Source organism: Dendrobates tinctorius, unplaced genomic scaffold (assembly GCF_039654945.1).
Source record: "Dendrobates tinctorius isolate UK_male_01 unplaced genomic scaffold, ASM3965494v1 ptg000214l, whole genome shotgun sequence".
Classification (NCBI taxonomy): domain Eukaryota; kingdom Metazoa; phylum Chordata; class Amphibia; order Anura; family Dendrobatidae; genus Dendrobates; species Dendrobates tinctorius.
The window spans coordinates 9,612,902-9,631,835 of record NW_027361881.1 but is presented as its reverse complement, the minus strand read 5'-3'; the positions used below and the strand labels follow the sequence as shown (position 1 = coordinate 9,631,835).

Genomic DNA, 18,934 nt, shown 5'->3' with positions numbered 1-18,934 from the left:
TCTTACCCCGAGACATAAAAAAGCCAAGCTGGAGTTTGCCAAAACATACCTGAAAAAGCCTAAAACATTTTGGAAGAATGTTCTCTGGTCAGATGAGACAAAAGTAGAGCTTTTAGGGCAAAAGCATCAACATAGAGTTTACAGGAGAAAAAAGAGGCATTCAAAGAAAAGTACACGGTCCCTACAGTCAAACATGGCGGAGGTTCCCTGATGTTTTGGGGTTGCTTTGCTGCCTCTGGCACTGGACTGCTTGACCGTGTGCATGGCATTATGAAGTCAGAAGACTACCAACAAATTTTGCAGCATAATTTAGGGCCCAGTGTGAGAAAGCTGGGTCTCCCTCAGAGGTCATGGGTCTTCCAGCAGGACAATAACCCAAAACACACTTCAAAAAGCACTAGAAAATGGTTTGAGAGAAAGCACTGGAGACTTCTAAGGTGGCCAACAATGAGTCCAGACCTGAATCCCATAGAACACCTGTGGAGAAATCTAAAAATGGCAGTTTGGAGAAGGCACCCTTCTAATATCAGGGACCTGGAGCAGTTTGCCAAAGAAGAATGGTCTAAAATTCCAGCAGAGCATTGTAAGAAACTCATTGATGGTTACCGGAAGCGGTTGGTCGCAGTTATTTTGGCTAAAGGTTGTGCAACCAAGTATTAGGCTGAGGGTGCCAATACTTTTGTCCGGCCCATTTTTGGAGTTTTGTGTAAAATGATCAATGTTTTGCTTTTTGCTTCATTCTCTTTTGGGTTTTTTCATTTAAGACAAATTAAATGAAGATAATACCAAAGAATTTGTGTTTGCAATCATTTTCAGGAAGAAACTGAATATTATCTGACAGAATTGCAGGGGTGTCAATACTTTTGGCCATGACTGTATATACACACACTGCACATACATACACATGTGTATATACACACTGCACATACATACACATGTATATACACACACTGCACATACATACACGTGTATATACACACACTGCACATACATACACGTGTATATACACACACTGCACATACATACACGTGTATATACACACACTGCACATACATACACGTGTATATACACACACTGCACATACATACACGTGTATATACACACACTGCACATACATACACGTGTATATACACACACTGCACATACATACACATGTATATACACACACTGCACATACATACACATGTCTATACAGTACACACACTGCACATACATACACATGTGCATATACACACACTGCACATGCATACACATGTATATACACACACTGCACATACATACACGTGTCTATACAGTACACACACTGCACATACATACACATGTGCATATACACACACTGCACATACATACACATGTATATACACACACTGCCCATACAAACACATGTATATACACACACTGCACATATGTATATACACACTGCCCATACATTCACATGTATATACACACACTGCACATACATACACATGTGTATATACACACACTGCACATACATACACGTGTATATACACACACTGCACATACATACACATGTATATACACACACTGCACATACATACACATGTATATACACACACTGCCCATACATACACATGTATATACACACACTGCACATACATACACATGTATATACACACACTGCCCATACAAACACATGTATATACACACACTGCACATACATACACATGTATATACACACACTGCCCATACAAACACATGTATATACACACACTGCACATTCATACACATGTATATACACACACTGCACATTCATACACATGTATATACACACACTGCACATTCATACACATGTGTATATACACACACTGTACATACATACACATGTATATATACACACTGCACATACATACACATGTATATATACACACTGCACATACATACACATGTATATACACACACTGCACATACATACACATATACACACACTGCCCATACATACACATGTATATACACACACTGCACATACATACACAGGTATATACACACACTGCACATACATACACATGTATATACACACACTGCCCATACATACACATGTATATACACACACTGCACATTCATACACATGTATATACACACTGCACATACATACACATGTATATACACACACTGCACATTCATACACATGTATATACACACACTGCACATACATACACATGTATATACACACTGCACATACATACACATGTATATACACACTGCCCATACATACACATGTATATACACACACTGCCCATACATACACATGTATATATACACACTGCACATACATACACATGTATATATACACACTGCACATACATACACATGTATATGCACACACTGCCCATACATACACATGTATATACACACACTGCACATACATACACATGTGCATATACACACACTGCACATACATACACATGTATATACACACACTGCCCATACAAACACATGTATATACACACACTGCACATACATATGTATATACACACACTGCCCATACATTCACATGTATATACACACACTGCACATACATACACATGTGTATATACACACACTGCACATACATACACATGTATATATACACACTGCACATACATACACATGTGTATATACACACTGCACATACAGACACATGTATATATACACACTGCACATACATACACATGTATATGCACACAATGCACATACATACACATATATACACACTGCACATACATACACATGTATATACACACTGCACATACATACACATGTATATACACACACTGCCCATACATACACATGTATATACACACTGCACATACATACACATGTATATACACACACTGCCCATACATACACATGTATATACACACACTGCACATACATACACATGTATATACACACACTGCCCATACATACACATGTATATACACACACTGCACATTCATACACATGTATATACACACACTGCACATTCATACACATGTATATACACACACTGCACATACATACACATGTATATATACACACTGCACATACATACACATGTATATATACACACTGCACATACATACACATGTATATGCACACAATGCACATACATACACATATATACACACTGCACATACATACACATGTATATACACACTGCACATACATACACATGTATATACACACTGCACATACATACACATGTATATACACACACTGCCCATACATACACATGTATATACACACACTGCACATACATACACATGTATATACACACACTGCCCATACATACACATGTATATACACACACTGCCCATACATACACATGTATATACACACACTGCACATACATACACATGTATATACACACACTGCCCATACAAACACATGTATATACACACACTGCCCATACATACACATGTATATACACACACTGCCCATACATACACATGTATATACACACACTGCACATACATACACATGTATATACACACACTGCACATACATACACATGTATATACACACACTGCCCATACAAACACATGTATATACACACACTGCACATTCATACACATGTATATACACACACTGCACATTCATACACATGTATATACACACACTGCACATACATACACATGTATATATAAACACTGCACATACTTACACATGTATATATACACACTGCACATACATACACATGTATATGCACACAATGCACATACATACACATATATACACACTGCATATACATACACATGTGTATATACACACACTGCACATAAATACATACATACACATGTATATACACACTGCACATACATACACATGTATATACACACTGCACATACATACACATGTATATACACACTGCACATACACATGTATATACACACACTGCACATACAGAGTGCATACCAGCTTGTTTCCTCTTCAGTTTCTCTAGATTCCAGCACTTAAAGGACCTTTGGTGACATGATAGTAAAATGACCGTGATGTCACCAAAGCTTCCTAAGTAGTCTTAAACTCAGAATAAAACAGCAGGCAGCCCCTAAGAGAGGGGAAACCCTGGACAATCACCCAATATCTACCCTCTAACACCGGATCTGACTGTAACTAGGGCATATTTTAGGAGTAGGACTTATATTATAAGCATACTCCAAAAATCCTGTAAAATCATGCCTGGGCTTATTCTCTGGGTAATACGGGTTCTCTTTCACTTTAATGTTTTTTCTTCATTATTAGTTTTATCAAAATGTGTATAATGTGTTCCTGACTACGGCTTGAATTAATACCAATGCTAAAAATGTGAGGATTGTTTTAATCATCAAAAACAAAAAAATAAACTGTTTTGATGCTTATGTTTTACTTTTACATCAGAATCTAAGCGTCTGCCCCCCCCCTCCCCTCAATAATCACATATACATTACAGGCACGTTACAGAAAAACCAGCAGTACATATGGAAACGACAAAGCCTCTGCAGATAATTACACTGTAACCGAGAGGAGCGTAATATATGTTGCATTAATTCATTAGCGAGGATTTTATATAATTTTTATTGGCACGGTGTAATCTCACCTATACGTCCTTTTGCACCGCAGTGGTAATGGCCTTAATATTTCAGAGAATCTGTGTTTATAGATCCGTATTTAGTAACAATGCCGAGGGTCTGCAGATCTCAGAATTCTTCTGGAATGCTGCCCTCTAAATAATGATAAATTACTCGTGCAGTATGCCATTTGCTAATTATATCCATGATTTACTGCAGAGCACGACTTAAATCATTTATTTCAGCCTTGCGTAACAGTGCCATAAAAATTTTTTCGGTTTTAAAAATGGTTTCCATGTGTATAAATTAAACAAATTTCACAACAATTACGGAGATAGAAAGTCTGAGTCGATCATCTCATTAACATTTATTTCACCTACGTTTAATCCACAGGTCTAGAATATTAAACTTTTCTTATTTGGTAACAAAAGAGACGACGTGGGAATTTATCAATTAGTTCATTCCGGAAAGGAGGAAATAACTGGAATATATATTTATTTTTCTGAATTAAACAATCCATCCAAAATAGACTATTGCTAAAGTGAAATTTAAAATGTACATTCTGCATATAAATATGAAATAGTAAAAAGTGCACTATATAAAAAAAGAAAACAAAGTAGAGATACTGAAAAGGAAAAAACCGTATGAGCAGCTGAAATAAATAATATCTAAGGGTTAATTTGAACACCTTTTAGAGGTCATAAACACCTTGTTAGAAAAATAAAAAGGTCCTCTGACGGCTGGTCAATTATTAGGTGAAAGAAATGAAATGTAATGGGGTGGTTCAGGTTAAAAAAAACAAAACAAAAAACAATGTATGGCTAAGTTATTCCAAGAATAGCGCCACACCTGTCCATGAGCTAGGTGTGGTATTGCAGCTCATCTCCATTGAAGTGAATGAGGTTGAGCTACAATACCACACCCAACCAGTTCAACGTGATTGTGCTGTTTTTGGAGAAAAGCAGTCATTTTAGGTACTTTTTTTTATTATTATTTCAAGTCTGTTTTTCTCAAAAACTTGTGATTATACCAAACTTTTAAACCTTTATTTTCTTTTTTTATCTTTAGGTGAGAAGCCTTACAAATGTCCCCACTGTGACTATGCTGGCACCCAGTCAGCATCTCTGAAGTACCACCTTGAGCGCCACCACAGGGAAAGGCAAAATGGCTCTGGCCCACTTCCTATCCATGGACATCCTCCAAACCAGGACCACAAGGATGACACAGCAAGTAAGAGCTCCCTCTTTATGAGACCAGACATATTACGAGGTGCATTTAAAGGCTTTCCCGGAATAGACTTCAGAAGCGGAATGATGTCCCAACAGTGGCAGGCAGGGTTGATGTCTTCTGGAGACCGTCAGGGCCAATCAAGCGGTATTAATTCTGAGTCTTTCTCAGAAGCTTTGAAAAAAGAGATGTCTTCAAAAACACCTAGCCTTGCAGAATTTGTGAGAACATACCCTAATATTGCCGGCAATGGTGTGAACTTCCAAGGGTCATTGCAGGCTTTCATGGACAGTTTTGTTTTAAATTCCCTTAAGAAAGAAAAAGAAATGAAAGAGAAGGCTTTGCTTGACTCGCTTCCTCTAAAGGCTTCCAGATCCGACAGTGGCGAAGATAAATCAGAAAACAAAACACCTCATAAGAAAACGGAGAAATCTCAGTATGAACCTCTGGACTTGTCTGTGAGGCCAGATGCCCAATCTCTTCCAGGTTCATCAATCACATTCCAAGATAACATTGCTTGGCATGGCTGCTTGTTTTGTTCGTTTACAACATCATCAATGGAGCTGATGGCCCTTCATCTCCAAGCCAACCATCTCGGAAAAGCAAAACGTAAAGACTGTACGATGGGAGGGCAAGGGCACACTAAAGATCATTTAAGGGAGTCATTGGGCATAGTGAATAAAGTTATGGCCTCATCTTCTTCTGTCCAAGGTAGTAAAGAAATGATGACCTCGAAAATGAGCCCACTACAAACTTCTGAAAAAGTTCTACAAGGCAACACCAAGGAAGCCTTACCAGAACATAAAGGTATTTCATGGCCCAGTCATATGGATGCAATGTTTAGTAACTTCCCATCCGAATTCTATAAACAGTTTGGTGTCTACCCGGGTTCAGGAGGAACCAACATGCAAAACATGGACATTGACTCTCAGGCTCCACCTGACGATGACTCGCATGTGTTGCAGTGTGATTCTGTAAATACAGTTGCTACTGATGATCTCTCCGATGAATCCTCCTCCGAAGATATGGAGACGTGCAAAGAAGATGAAGACGAGGAAGTTGAAACAGAACCCGAAAACATGAATACGACCGATGAGCCGAACAAAGATGAAAATGATATGGAAGAAGCCGAGTCAAATTCAAGTCCTCTAAGATCTTCAGAAAATATGGTGTCTCCAACATCGCAACTGATGGAGAAGCAATGGCATCCAAATCTTCCATTACCCCATGATGTTCCACAAAACTCTGCAAAACTTGAGCAAGCACCAGCCCCTGATGCTTTGGATAAGCAAGTTAATATGCTCTCCGTTCTCCGAGCTTACAGCTCCGAGGGTATGGCTGCTTTTAATGGACTTGGAAGCAACACAGCAAACAGCGGATGTATGAAGAGACCTGACCTATGTGGTAAGTAGACATAATAGAGCAAGATATAGATGATGGATAGGGATCCCAAGGTTTGTTTGTTTTTTTTAATACTCCAGATAACTAGGTCATATACCTCCATAAATTACAATATATCTTTAATATGTGTCATCACTGTATGGTTCTCTCATGTTACCCTTAGAAACAAACCAGCTACCTATGTGACAAGGTTAGATTGAGTTCACCATTGCCATCATGCTTTGAAACAGGGGTGCACACAAATGGCATGTTACCTACACCTCCACCTTCTTATGTACGCCAAGGTAAACTTTAAAACTTTAAGGACTCATGGTCCCTACTTTTCGTATAGTCTGAAGAAACATTTTAAGACCATATTAACTTTAAAGGGATTTTTAGTGATTTTTTTTTTAACTACTATCATTTAGGGTATGGTTTGAGGGAGGGGGTAGGTTGAACCATCTGCGGTTCTTTTAGGTACCACATGTGATGATGTCACCTGACCACTACAGTCAATTAATCTCTAGTCTAAGTGCTCTCATATGTATATTTGGCATATGACTAGTGGGGCCAGTGTTTATCTGCAGTGGTCAGGCTATTGTCAGATGGGATGGCAAGGGCCCACCGGTAACATTGACTCTGGTGACCACTGTTCAGCTACATGAAAATATCACATTACCTTCATTCACAATTTTGTCTTTGTTTCTATATAATAATTAATGCGGTAGTTTGTTAAACAAATGATGAGCTGATGCCCTCGTCTATACATAGTGCAACAAATGTATTGTGCTAACCACTTATAGATGGAGTGGAGAGCCTATTCAAACATGGGGGCCCACCGGAGGATTCTCCTTTTCTCCTGTGGTCCAGTCTGAGCTTAGACATCAATGGTTCTGGTCCCTATAGGGACCACTGATTTGGGTCACTAGACCATTGAGGGATGCTTATTCTTCAAATTATACCAAGAGCTCATTCCTACATGGAGGCCCACCGGAGGATTCTCCTTTGGGCCAGTCTGAGCCTGGACTTATTCAATTCTGGTCCCTATAGGGACCACTGGAGTGGTATCACTGGAGCAGTGAGGGAAGCTTATTCTTAATATACCCAGAGCCCATTCCTACATGGGGGCCCACCAGAGGATTCTCCTGTTCTCCTTTGTGCCAGTCTGAGCCTGGACGTATTCAATTCTGGTCCCTATAGTGACCACTGGAGTGGTGTCACTGGAGCAGTGAGGGAAGCTTATTATTAATTATATACCCAGAGCCCATTCCCACATGGGGGCCCACCAGAGGATCCTCCTGTTCTCCTTTGGGCCAGTCTGAGCCTGGACGTATTCAATTCTGGTCCCTATAGGGACCACTGGAGTGGTGTCACTGGAGCAGTGAGGGAAGCTTATTATTAATTATATACCCAGAGCCCATTCCTACATGGGGGCCCACCAGAGGATCCTCCTGTTCTCCTTTGGGCCAGTCTGAGCCTGGACGTATTCAATTCTGGTCCCTATAGGGACCACTGGAGTGGTGTCACTGGAGCAGTGAGGGAAGCTTATTATTAATTATATACCCAGAGCCCATTCCTACATGGGGGCCCACCAGAGGATCCTCCTGTTCTCCTTTGGGCCAGTCTGAGCCTGGACGTATTCAATTCTGGTCCCTATAGGGACCACTGGAGTGGTGTCCCTGGAGCAATGAGAGTTGATTAGTCTTAATTTTATACCATTCCTTAAATTAGGGTATTTTTTTTGTCCAAAATAATGAAAAACCCTTTTGAAGCCAGTGAAGGTCCTGTTTACACCACATGCCATGGACCGCTCAGGACCGTAAGGACTCAGACCAAAATTAATGCCCAATTGTGGTGCCGATAGAAGGAGCTGTGATGAAATCGGGTCCACAGTAGACATTAGGTGCAGAATGATGGCGCCACACAACAGCTGTGTGCATGAGGTCCTAAACCAGGAGATTTATACTGGAAAAAAAAAATCCTGCCAGATTCGAAGCATCTACAAAAAAATAATGTAGAGACACTTAATGGCCTAGAGAGATACTGATAGCATCTAACTAGATTATCTGTAGCAGCTAATTCCCTCCAAACTCCCACTATTGACACCAGTAAAATCACTTACTGATGCGAGCAGCTGTTACGTTGAAGTATTGACTCTAAATACATTGACTGTAAGAGACACATCTGTCAAATGGTACATCGATGAACCAGCAATCTGGTCATGTGAAATTTGTGATAAATGGATCCTGCACCGTTTTATTATATTGCAGATTAGTCTATACTGTACAGACCTTATGGCCTTCATTTATCAATAGAAACAGATGTTTTCGAGCCGTGGCATTAATATTCATTTAAGAGAAAAAAAATTCTCACCATTAAGACAAAACGTCGACGTTGCCTATAAAAAGAAGATATATTTTTAAATCAATTTAATTTTATTTTTATTGATGACTTCATTGCAAATAACGTTTGCTTTTTCCTAAATATATATTTTTTTCTGGAGAATATTTTTGCCTTTCTGTAAAAAAAAAAATAAAAAAAATCCTATTATTATGCTGATTGCATAATAAAAAAAAAAGTCATAAAATTATATTTTTCTCATTAGTATGACGAAGGCAGATCGTGCAATATAAAAGGAGATGTAAGAATGTTTAGAAGAGAGATGGTATTTGTTCCTTTGTCTCGGAATTATATATTATATTTTTTAGAGGGGATTTTGTTCCTGTTTTTTTGCCTCAATCTTCACAGTCACCATTTATTCTATATGAAATGAAGATTTATTTTTTTTAGCTTGTTAGTCAAACAGGGTGCGCTCCGTCTCAATGAGCCGCTTGCACAGGAAGGGACTGCTTGCTTAATGAAAAACAAACACCTATATGGCGGTGATTATTCGCTTACGGAGCAGGCTTTGGTGTCGCCAACACTTTAATCGTTAATATACAGTCTCTACTACAAGACACTAGGGCTCAGTCTTCCTGTTCTTTCAGGACGAGTTTTCAGCAGTTTCCTTATCATCAAAGTCAGGATTACAATGACTGTTAACACTTGTGCACACAGCTGATAACACAGGAGCAGTGTCGGACTGACTTGGCAAAGGGCTCACCAGTAACAGTGATTCTTGGGCACTGTTCAGCTACATCCTAAAATAACCTGACCCTAGTACACAAATTTAATTTTGCTTTCATGTATTATTAATTTGGCTAGCTTGTTTAATGAATGACTACATTATACCTTTTTCTGCAAATTATGAATCAAGTGTAATATCACTGCTTATTAGCACTCCTTCACAGGGGCCCACCGGCGGATTCTCCAGTTTCCCTGTGAACCAGTCCCAGCCAGCACAGGAGGACTGAGTTGACCCTGCTCCCTGCCCTCCGCAATGACATTTGCACACGTTCATTAGATGCCTTAGTACAAAAGCTCATTGCTGCTAATGTGCATGTTAATTTCCTGAAACTAAAGCAAATTAGAGCGTTAAAAAAAACCCCAAAAAAACAAGCGGCGGTGTGAGAATTGCACTATTTATAATTTTGATTTTTAATAAAAATGGTGATATGGAAAAAGAAAAACACTGCAGATAGGGTGCTAGCTATCTTTTGCACTGCATGTTTGGGACTGGGACCAGTTCACATGCCTATAGCTTTATGGCTCCCTAATGGTGCTACCACGCCTTAGTATGGTGCCTCTTTGCAGCACAATGTCAACAGTACTTTTAAGGGTTTTATACTAGTAAAATATTGTGTCCAATGGAGAATGCCACCATTTTTAATCCTATGATGGTAACACGAATAATGAACGGAGCGTGCAGCTCCATGGTATGATCATCCATGTGCGTGTACAGGTGAGTGTGCAGCTCCATGGCGTGATCATCCATGTGCGTGTACAGGTGAGCGTGCAGCTTCATGGTGTGATCATCCATGTGCGTGTACAGGTGAGCGTGCAGCTCCTGGGCGTGATCATCCATGTGCGTTTACAGGTGAGCATGCAGCTCCTTGGCGTGATCATCCATGTGCGTTTACAGGTGAGCGTGCAGCTCCATGGCGTGATCATCCATATGTGTGCACAGGAGAGCGTGCAGCTACATGGCGTGATCATCTATGTGCATGTACAGGTGAGCGTGCGGCTCCATGGTGTGATCATCCATGTGTGTGTACTGGTGAGCAGCAGGCATGTGCAGGTACGGCCATCACGCACACACCTCACCTCGATCAGTATCTCAATGACAGCGCTGGAGTTTCGCCCTAGATATGCTGAAATAGGCCACTAAATAATTAAAACAAATCTATGATTAACATTTTCCAAAGGAACATTTGTTCCCCTGGTAAAGTGATTCTTAAATGGAAAGTGCTCCGTGCTGCCACCCGGCATGTCTTACCAGTTACAAGGGACATTTATCACACCTGGAGCGGTGGGAGATGGCCAGAGGGGCGTGGGAATTACAGATATGCCTTGGTAGATTGGGGGGGCTAAGGCAGTAATCACACCTGGCTCCTCGTGTCTTCCAGGACCCTGTGGCCAATCTGACACAAATATATAAGAATAGATATCAAATAGATAAGTATGAGAGAGATGGACGGCGAAGGGAGGGACCTCAAGCTAAGCCATAGATGACTTCATACACTGTGCGCCGCCATTGGGTGCTAGAAACCCCAGTATTGTGCCATGGAACGGAACATTTTGCAATTTATTTTACACTGATTTGACAGATGGAAAGATAGACGGACAGAAAGATAAACAGATGGATAGATAGATAAAGAAAAATAGCAGCATAGTGTCTGCATTGGGTGCAATACTGCTAAGGAAACCAGCTTGTATCCTCCAAACCCCAAAAAGTGGAAGCACTCCAAGGATGAAAACAGGGACATACGTCTTGGTGAATAAACCTCACTTTTTTTCCACCTACAACCTTCCAGCGCTGCTTCTTTTCTTTGGCAGATGGGTGGGTGGATGGATGGATGAATGAATTGATGGATAAATGGATGATTGAATGGATAGATGGATGGACGAACGGATAGATGGATGAATGGATAGGTGGATGGATGGACGGATATATGGATGAATTGACGGATGGATAATGTATGGATGTTAATGGATGGAAGGATGGACGGAAAGAAAGAAATCTAGATAAATGTTTGGATAGAAAGTCAGATGGATAGATAGGTCAGAGATAACCTTTTGGTGGCAGGTTCCAGGATCAGAGGTCAGCTGTCAGGTGTGTCACATTATAACAGACTCCGCACAATCGGAGCGCAGTGTTAGATTTCTCTCTGCCGCAGGAGATAATAATAGCAGCTTATTAGCAGTCATTATTTATGTATTTACTGTCTCCAGGAAATAGACAATGAGATGACTGAATAGTCAGGACAAGCTTATCACTATGCTGATAGTGGAACATCATCCTCATCATCCTCCTCAGGTCCCGGTGCTGTCTGCGCAGCGCGGTCGTAACACAGAATAAAGCACCGCGCTCTTTTATCTCACCCAAGTGGTGCAATTTATAAAGACGACACCAAGTCTTTGTTTTGCACTTGCAAATGTAGCCCTTATTTTTACTCCTTCCTGAGTTTTTCCACTATCGGATTCAGTTGTGTGAAACTTGGGAGATATTTGCATTCATCTTACATTTGTTTGTGATGTTGGGTCGTAATTCTCGGTGAGGATCTTACAGACTCATTCTGATTTTACGTTGGGAAAGAAAACCTGTTGTGTCGTCTTCCAGGAGATTTTGCGTGTCAAGGGCAAAATGTGATATCCCATTTGGGATAATTATCTGTGTGACAGTTTTTGGAGTGATAAAAGAATTAAAGACAAGAGTGATCACCTCTCCAACCGTGGCAGTGCACATTGGGGCTTGTTTCCCAAGACTGGGACTAACATTTTTTCTTGATAATGAGGACTAATGGGTCATTGACATGAATGAAAATGTGACCATGGCCATTCATTCACAGCTCTCTCTACTCATTTCTCTGGGAACTCAAAAAATTGCCCGTCCATTTGCCATAATTGTCCTACATTACACGGTTATATATGGTGGTCTTTTGCCCCAGCACCTTGTACCCAGTAGTTTGAAAGGGACTAAGTCAAATAAATAGGTGGCAGATGTGTAGTAGCCTGCCGTGGCTACTATGAAAAGTCAGCGAGCTCCTGAAGTATTTCCAGCCGGCGCCACAGATGACAGCTGAACGGCAGAGGTGCTGGATGTCCGACCTTGGTCGATCAGGCATTGATGACTTATCCCATGGATAGGTCTTCAATCAAACGTAGTGGACAAAAACCTCTTTAACTTCTACCCATTAAGGGTAGGTCCACATTGTGCTGCCAAAACTCCATCCACTACAATGGCCAATTTCCGCACAATTTTGTTTCGCCTGCCGAAGGTGCTTCAGACGTTCTGCCACCGCCCTATCTGACCCTACCCTTAATATTTCATTACCTGCTAACATATTGAAAAGACACACCTGCAGTTTAAAGCATAGCAAAAATACATAGCACATAGACACAGTACATACAGTTGTGGCCAAAAGTATTGACACCCCTGCAATTCTGTCAGATAATACTCAGTTTCTTCCTGAAAATGATTGCAAACACAAATTCTTTGGTATTATTATCTTCATTTAATTTGTCTTAAATGAAAAAAACACAAAAAGAATTGTCCTAAAGCCAAATTGGATATAATTCCACACCAAACATAAAAGAGGGTGGACAAAAGTATTGGCACTGTTCGAAAAATCATGTGATGCTTCTCTAATTTGTGTAATTAGCAGCACCTGTAACTTACCTGTGGCACCTAACAGGTGTTGGCAATAACTAAATCACACTTGCAGCCAGTTGACATGGATTAAAGTTGACTCAACCTCTGTCCTGTGTTCTTGTGTGTACCACATTGAGCATGGAGAAAAGAAAGAAGACCAAAGAACTGTCTGAGGACTTGAGAAACCAAATTGTGAGTAATCATGAGCAATCTCAAGGCTACAAGTCCATCTCCAAAGACCTGAATGTTCCTGTGTCCACCGTGCGCAGTGTAATCAAGAAGTTTAAAGCCCATGGCACTGTGGCTAACCTCCCTAGATGTGGACGGAAAAGAAAAATTGACAAGAGATTTCAACGCAAGATTGTGCAGATGTTGGATAAAGAACCTCGACTAACATCCAAACAAGTTCAAGCTGCCCTGCAGTCCGAGTGTACAACAGTGTCAACCCGTACTATCCGTCGGTGTCTGAATGAAAAGGGACTGTATGGTAGGAGACCCAGGAAGACCCCACTTCTTACCCTGAGACATAAAAAAGCCAGGCTGGAGTTTGCCAAAACTTACCTGAAAAAGCCTAAAACATTTTGGAAGAATGTTCTCTGGTCAGATGAGACAAAAGTAGAGCTTTTTGGCCAAAGGCATCAACATAGAGTTTACAGGAGAAAAAAAGAGGCATTCAAAGAAAAGAACACGGTCCCTACAGTCAAACATGGCGGAGGTTCCCTGATGTTTTGGGGTTGCTTTGCTGCCTCTGGCACTGGACTGCTTGACCGTGTGCATGGCATTATGAAGTCTGAAGACTACAAACAAATTTTGGAGCATAATGTAGGGCCCAGTGTGAGAAAGCTGGGTCTCCCTCAGAGGTCATGGGTCGTCCAGCAGGACAATGACCCAAAACACACTTCAAAAAGCACTAGAAAATGGTTTGAGAGAAAGCACTGGAGACTTCTAAGGTGGCCAGCAATGAGTCCACACCTGAATCCCATAGAACACCTATGGAGAGATCTAAAAATGGCAGTTTGGAGAAGGCACCCTTCTAATATCAGGGACCTGGAGCAGTTTGCCAAAGAAGAATGGTCTAAAGTTCCAGCAGAGCATTGTAAGAAACTCATTGATGGTTACCGGAAGCGGTTGGTCGCAGTTATTTTGGATAAAGGTTGTGCAACCAAGTATTAGGCTGAGGGTGCCAATACTTTTGTCTGGCCCATTTTTGGAGTTTTGTGTGAAATGATCAATGTTTTGCTTTTTGCTTCATTCTCTTTTGTGTTTTTTTCATTTAAGACAAATTAAATGAAGATAATACCAAAGAATTTGTGTTTGCAATCATTTTCAGGAAGAAACTTAGTATTATCTGACAGAATTGCAGGGGTGTCAATACTTTTGGCCACAACTGTAGACAGGTTCTTACATCACCATTGGTTTCATGGGTTTCCACCGCAGAATCGAAAAACGATAATGCAAGAAATCCAGTGAAATACCTGGAAGATACATTAAGATACTAAATAGATTTGTATGAGGTTATACTGTGTAGAAAAGAAAAAAAATCTAACATAGATTGGGGATAGGGATTTCCGGACCTCGAAGGACTAGATGTCTGCCTCTGTACCATGTTTGATTACTTATTATTGCTTGCCTGTGTATCTCTGTCACAAAGGACGACATCATATGACCCCAGTTTTGATGTGTTTCATGCAAATCATAAATATTTTAGGTATTTTGTTACATTGTTTTGTTTTTTTAATTTGACAGCATATTTATTTTTTTGATTCTGTTTTCTTTTTGCAGACAACCAGGACGGCCATGGGGACCCTGATTGCACCTAGTTTTGCTATTCTGTATATTGGACTGTGAGAGATGGTTTGTCTCTTTGATGTACCTCCGTCTCATAGGGTTCTGTGGCAGAGGTACATCGACGATTTTCTTCTGCTGTGTGGCAAAGCAAAAATAATACAACCCGAGGAGTCTTATGCTCCTTCCTTAGAATCTCCTAATTCCTACCATTCTCAAGCTTACATTTAGACCTCGGTGTCAGAGATGAATCACTTGTGATGGCTTTTATTATTCGCTAATGGTAACTCTCATCGGACTCTGTAATTCCGAACCTTCGTAAATAAACTTAACCCGCTGCTATTCTTCAATAAATACGGTAACAGACACTTGAGACGTCTTTAAGCAGGCAGACTTTCTTAAATTATTAGCGTTTTTTTTCCTCTTTGGATATACACTGATCAAGGGTTTTTCGGATATACAGTGTTTACGGTTCTACATCACTGTTCGCAAATGACAAAAATCTTAACGATTTAGGAACATTGTGTAGATGTTGAATTAGGGTATTATTAGTACACAGAGATGGATATTTTTTGGGGGGGTTATATTTCTCTGTTTTAAAAAATCGAATTCTCCAGATTTTATTGCCTGTCTTGTAGTTAAAGAAAATATTAAAAATATTTCAATTTTAGCTAAAAATTGCACATCCTGATAATCCCGTAAGACCTACTAACAATGTAACTAATTGTGAGAAATATCAATTTATTACACTAATGCATAAAAAAAAAATAATAATTTGATGGTCCATTTTAGAAAATATACAATACATGGTTCCTGTAGTGGTAATAATAAACTTGCTGTTGTTCACCTTGGTTGCTGTATGTGTAATCTATATTACATCAGAATAACCAAAAGGAAACTGGAACCAGAGTATTATATTATTTAAAGTAATAGCTAATGGAAAAGACGATGTGTGCACCAACCAGAAGCCTTGAGTATAACGATTGTGGGTGGCCAAACCCACAGACGTGGTTATAGCCGAACGACCGATGGTTGAAATCTCTTCAATGGACAGTAGTGGAGTCTTATACCCTGGCTAAGTTTCCTGGAGGTCTGAGAGGTGATTTTGATATTACACCTTTTTTTTAGATCAATGTGTTGCTGTTTGTATATTATGATGTATTTGTATTTTTATTGTATATTATTATGTATTATAAAGTTTATCGGTGGCGATACATAGAGCTATCCTAGAAGGGGTATGTATAGTCAGAAGGAACATGAACAATCATGGTCTTCTGAGGAGGGGAAAATAGCATGAAACACATTAAGACTGAGATGGGGTTCCTATCAATGATGTCCTCCTATATGATGCGCTGCACAGACCAGCATTAATGAGCTGGAAGATCGGGTGGAGCATAAGTCCTTGATGTCAACGATTTCCAGCTATTGTCATCATAGCAATGTGACCGGAAGCTTCCGTTATCCCCGTCAAGAACATAGCCACCCTGGGACTTTCTGACTCGTGCATGCTGACTTCTACCGGTCTTCGCTTTCTCCATCCAACAAATGGAGTAGCACATTTGTACATTTCTATGTGTAAGCTACTACCTGTTTGTGTTTTTGTTGTATAAAGTGCTTTGATATTCAGCCTGGTTGTTGATCTTCTCATTATTTTAACATCCAAACAGCAATTATTTGCAGCAGAAAGCCCACAACCAAATTGTCAGATGAGCATACAAGGCCAACACCAACCAGCTACTATAAAGTGTAAATAAATGTTTTATTTTACTATATATATATATATATATATATATATATATATATCTATATATATATATATATCTCTTTTATATTTATATCCATGATGAAAATAAATAAAATAAATTGTATATATATATTATTTATAGATTTATATTTATTCGTATAATATATATGGTATATATATGTAAATAATACATACAATTAAAAAAAAAATATATATATAAAAATATACCGTATATATATTTATATATATATATATATATATGGCAAAAAATCTATACAAGTTCAACGCAACCACAAAATGTTAACATTTAAGTGTTGTGCATATTTTGTTACAATTAGTATTTCATAATTAATATTTACATTTTGCTAAGCCGGTTTTACTATTAGCCAATTTTTGATACTCTCCCCCCATTGTGTGCACATTTAATGCGTGGCGTCTGAAATATACACTTTCACATAACCCGGCTTTTAGGCCCTTGTGCAAATCATATGGTGGAACTCAAATAAATAACTTTTACAAGTTTATTTCAAAATTGCAAAGTAAAATATGGAAAAAAATGCATAAAAGTAATTTTGCAGAAAATAGCAAAAAAAAAAGTACGGTAAGCTACTGGGCCTTAAAGGCCCGGGTTACACATTCTAGGTGAAAATCATGGGGGTAATGGGGGGGCTCTGTGTGTCCCAGACGCTGAATGTGGCTGGCGTCCATCTCTCAGAGCTGAATGCGGCTCTCAGGTAAGAAAAGTTGGGGACCATTACTATAGAGTGAGACTGAATCATGCAGCGTGGGCACTAGTTGGTTCCCTCTCAAAACATCATCATAATTCATTAAACATGTTTATCTCATGAAGACAAAAAACTTCTTTAATAGGGTAAGTGATTCATTTCAGATAACTGAGGGCTCCAGCTTTTTGGCATATATGGACCACTGAATCAGAGATCCTGAATCCCCTTATCTGGGACTGACAAAGGTCAGAGAGCTATACTGTACTCAGTCAGGGAATGGAGCAGCAAGTGCGCATGCGCCACCATCTTATTTTTGACCACAGTGAAAAAAAATGAGAGTTTGGAACCTCCTGTCTAGTAATCATGGGGATCCCAGTGATTAAAGGGAATCTGTCACCCTTTTTTTGGACTATGAGCTGCCGTCACCAACATCAGGGGCTTATCTACAGCATTCTGTAATGCTGTAGATAAGCCCCCAATGTAACCTGAAAGTTAAGAAAAAAGAGTTAGATTATACTCACCCCAGCATCCGTTTCAGTCCGATGGGTGTCGCCGTCCGGTCCGGCGCCTCCCATCTTCATACGATGCCGTCCTCTTCTTTTCTTCCTGTCGTGGCTCTGGCGCAGCCGCACTGCTCTGCCCTGTTGAGGGCAGAGCAGAATACTGCAATGCACAGGCGCCAGCGCCACGACAGGAAGAAAAGAGGACGGCATAGTATGAAAATGGGAGGCGCCGGACCGTGACACCAATCGGACCGGACCGCCCCCTGTTATGAATGGGTCACCGAGGAGAAAAA

At 39.9% G+C, this 18,934-nt stretch overlaps 1 protein-coding gene across 7 annotated transcripts in view; it reads left to right on the top strand.

Moving 5' to 3' along the window:
* The window catches only part of ZNF536 (zinc finger protein 536), a 467,918-nt gene extending 450,623 nt beyond the window's left edge, over positions 1-17,295 (top strand). For 6 of the 7 annotated variants that reach the window (XM_073555023.1, XM_073555025.1, XM_073555019.1 and 3 more), the window contains 2 exons: positions 5,595-7,157; positions 15,667-17,295. In XM_073555023.1, the coding sequence (XP_073411124.1) occupies positions 5,595-7,157; positions 15,667-15,704 (1,601 nt within the window). In that variant the 3' untranslated portion in view covers positions 15,705-17,295. Of the gene's footprint in view, positions 1-5,594; positions 7,166-15,666 lie in introns of those variants that run through there. The other variant, XM_073555024.1, reaches the window with a different exon arrangement.
* Positions 17,296-18,934: the final 1,639 nt, after the last annotated feature.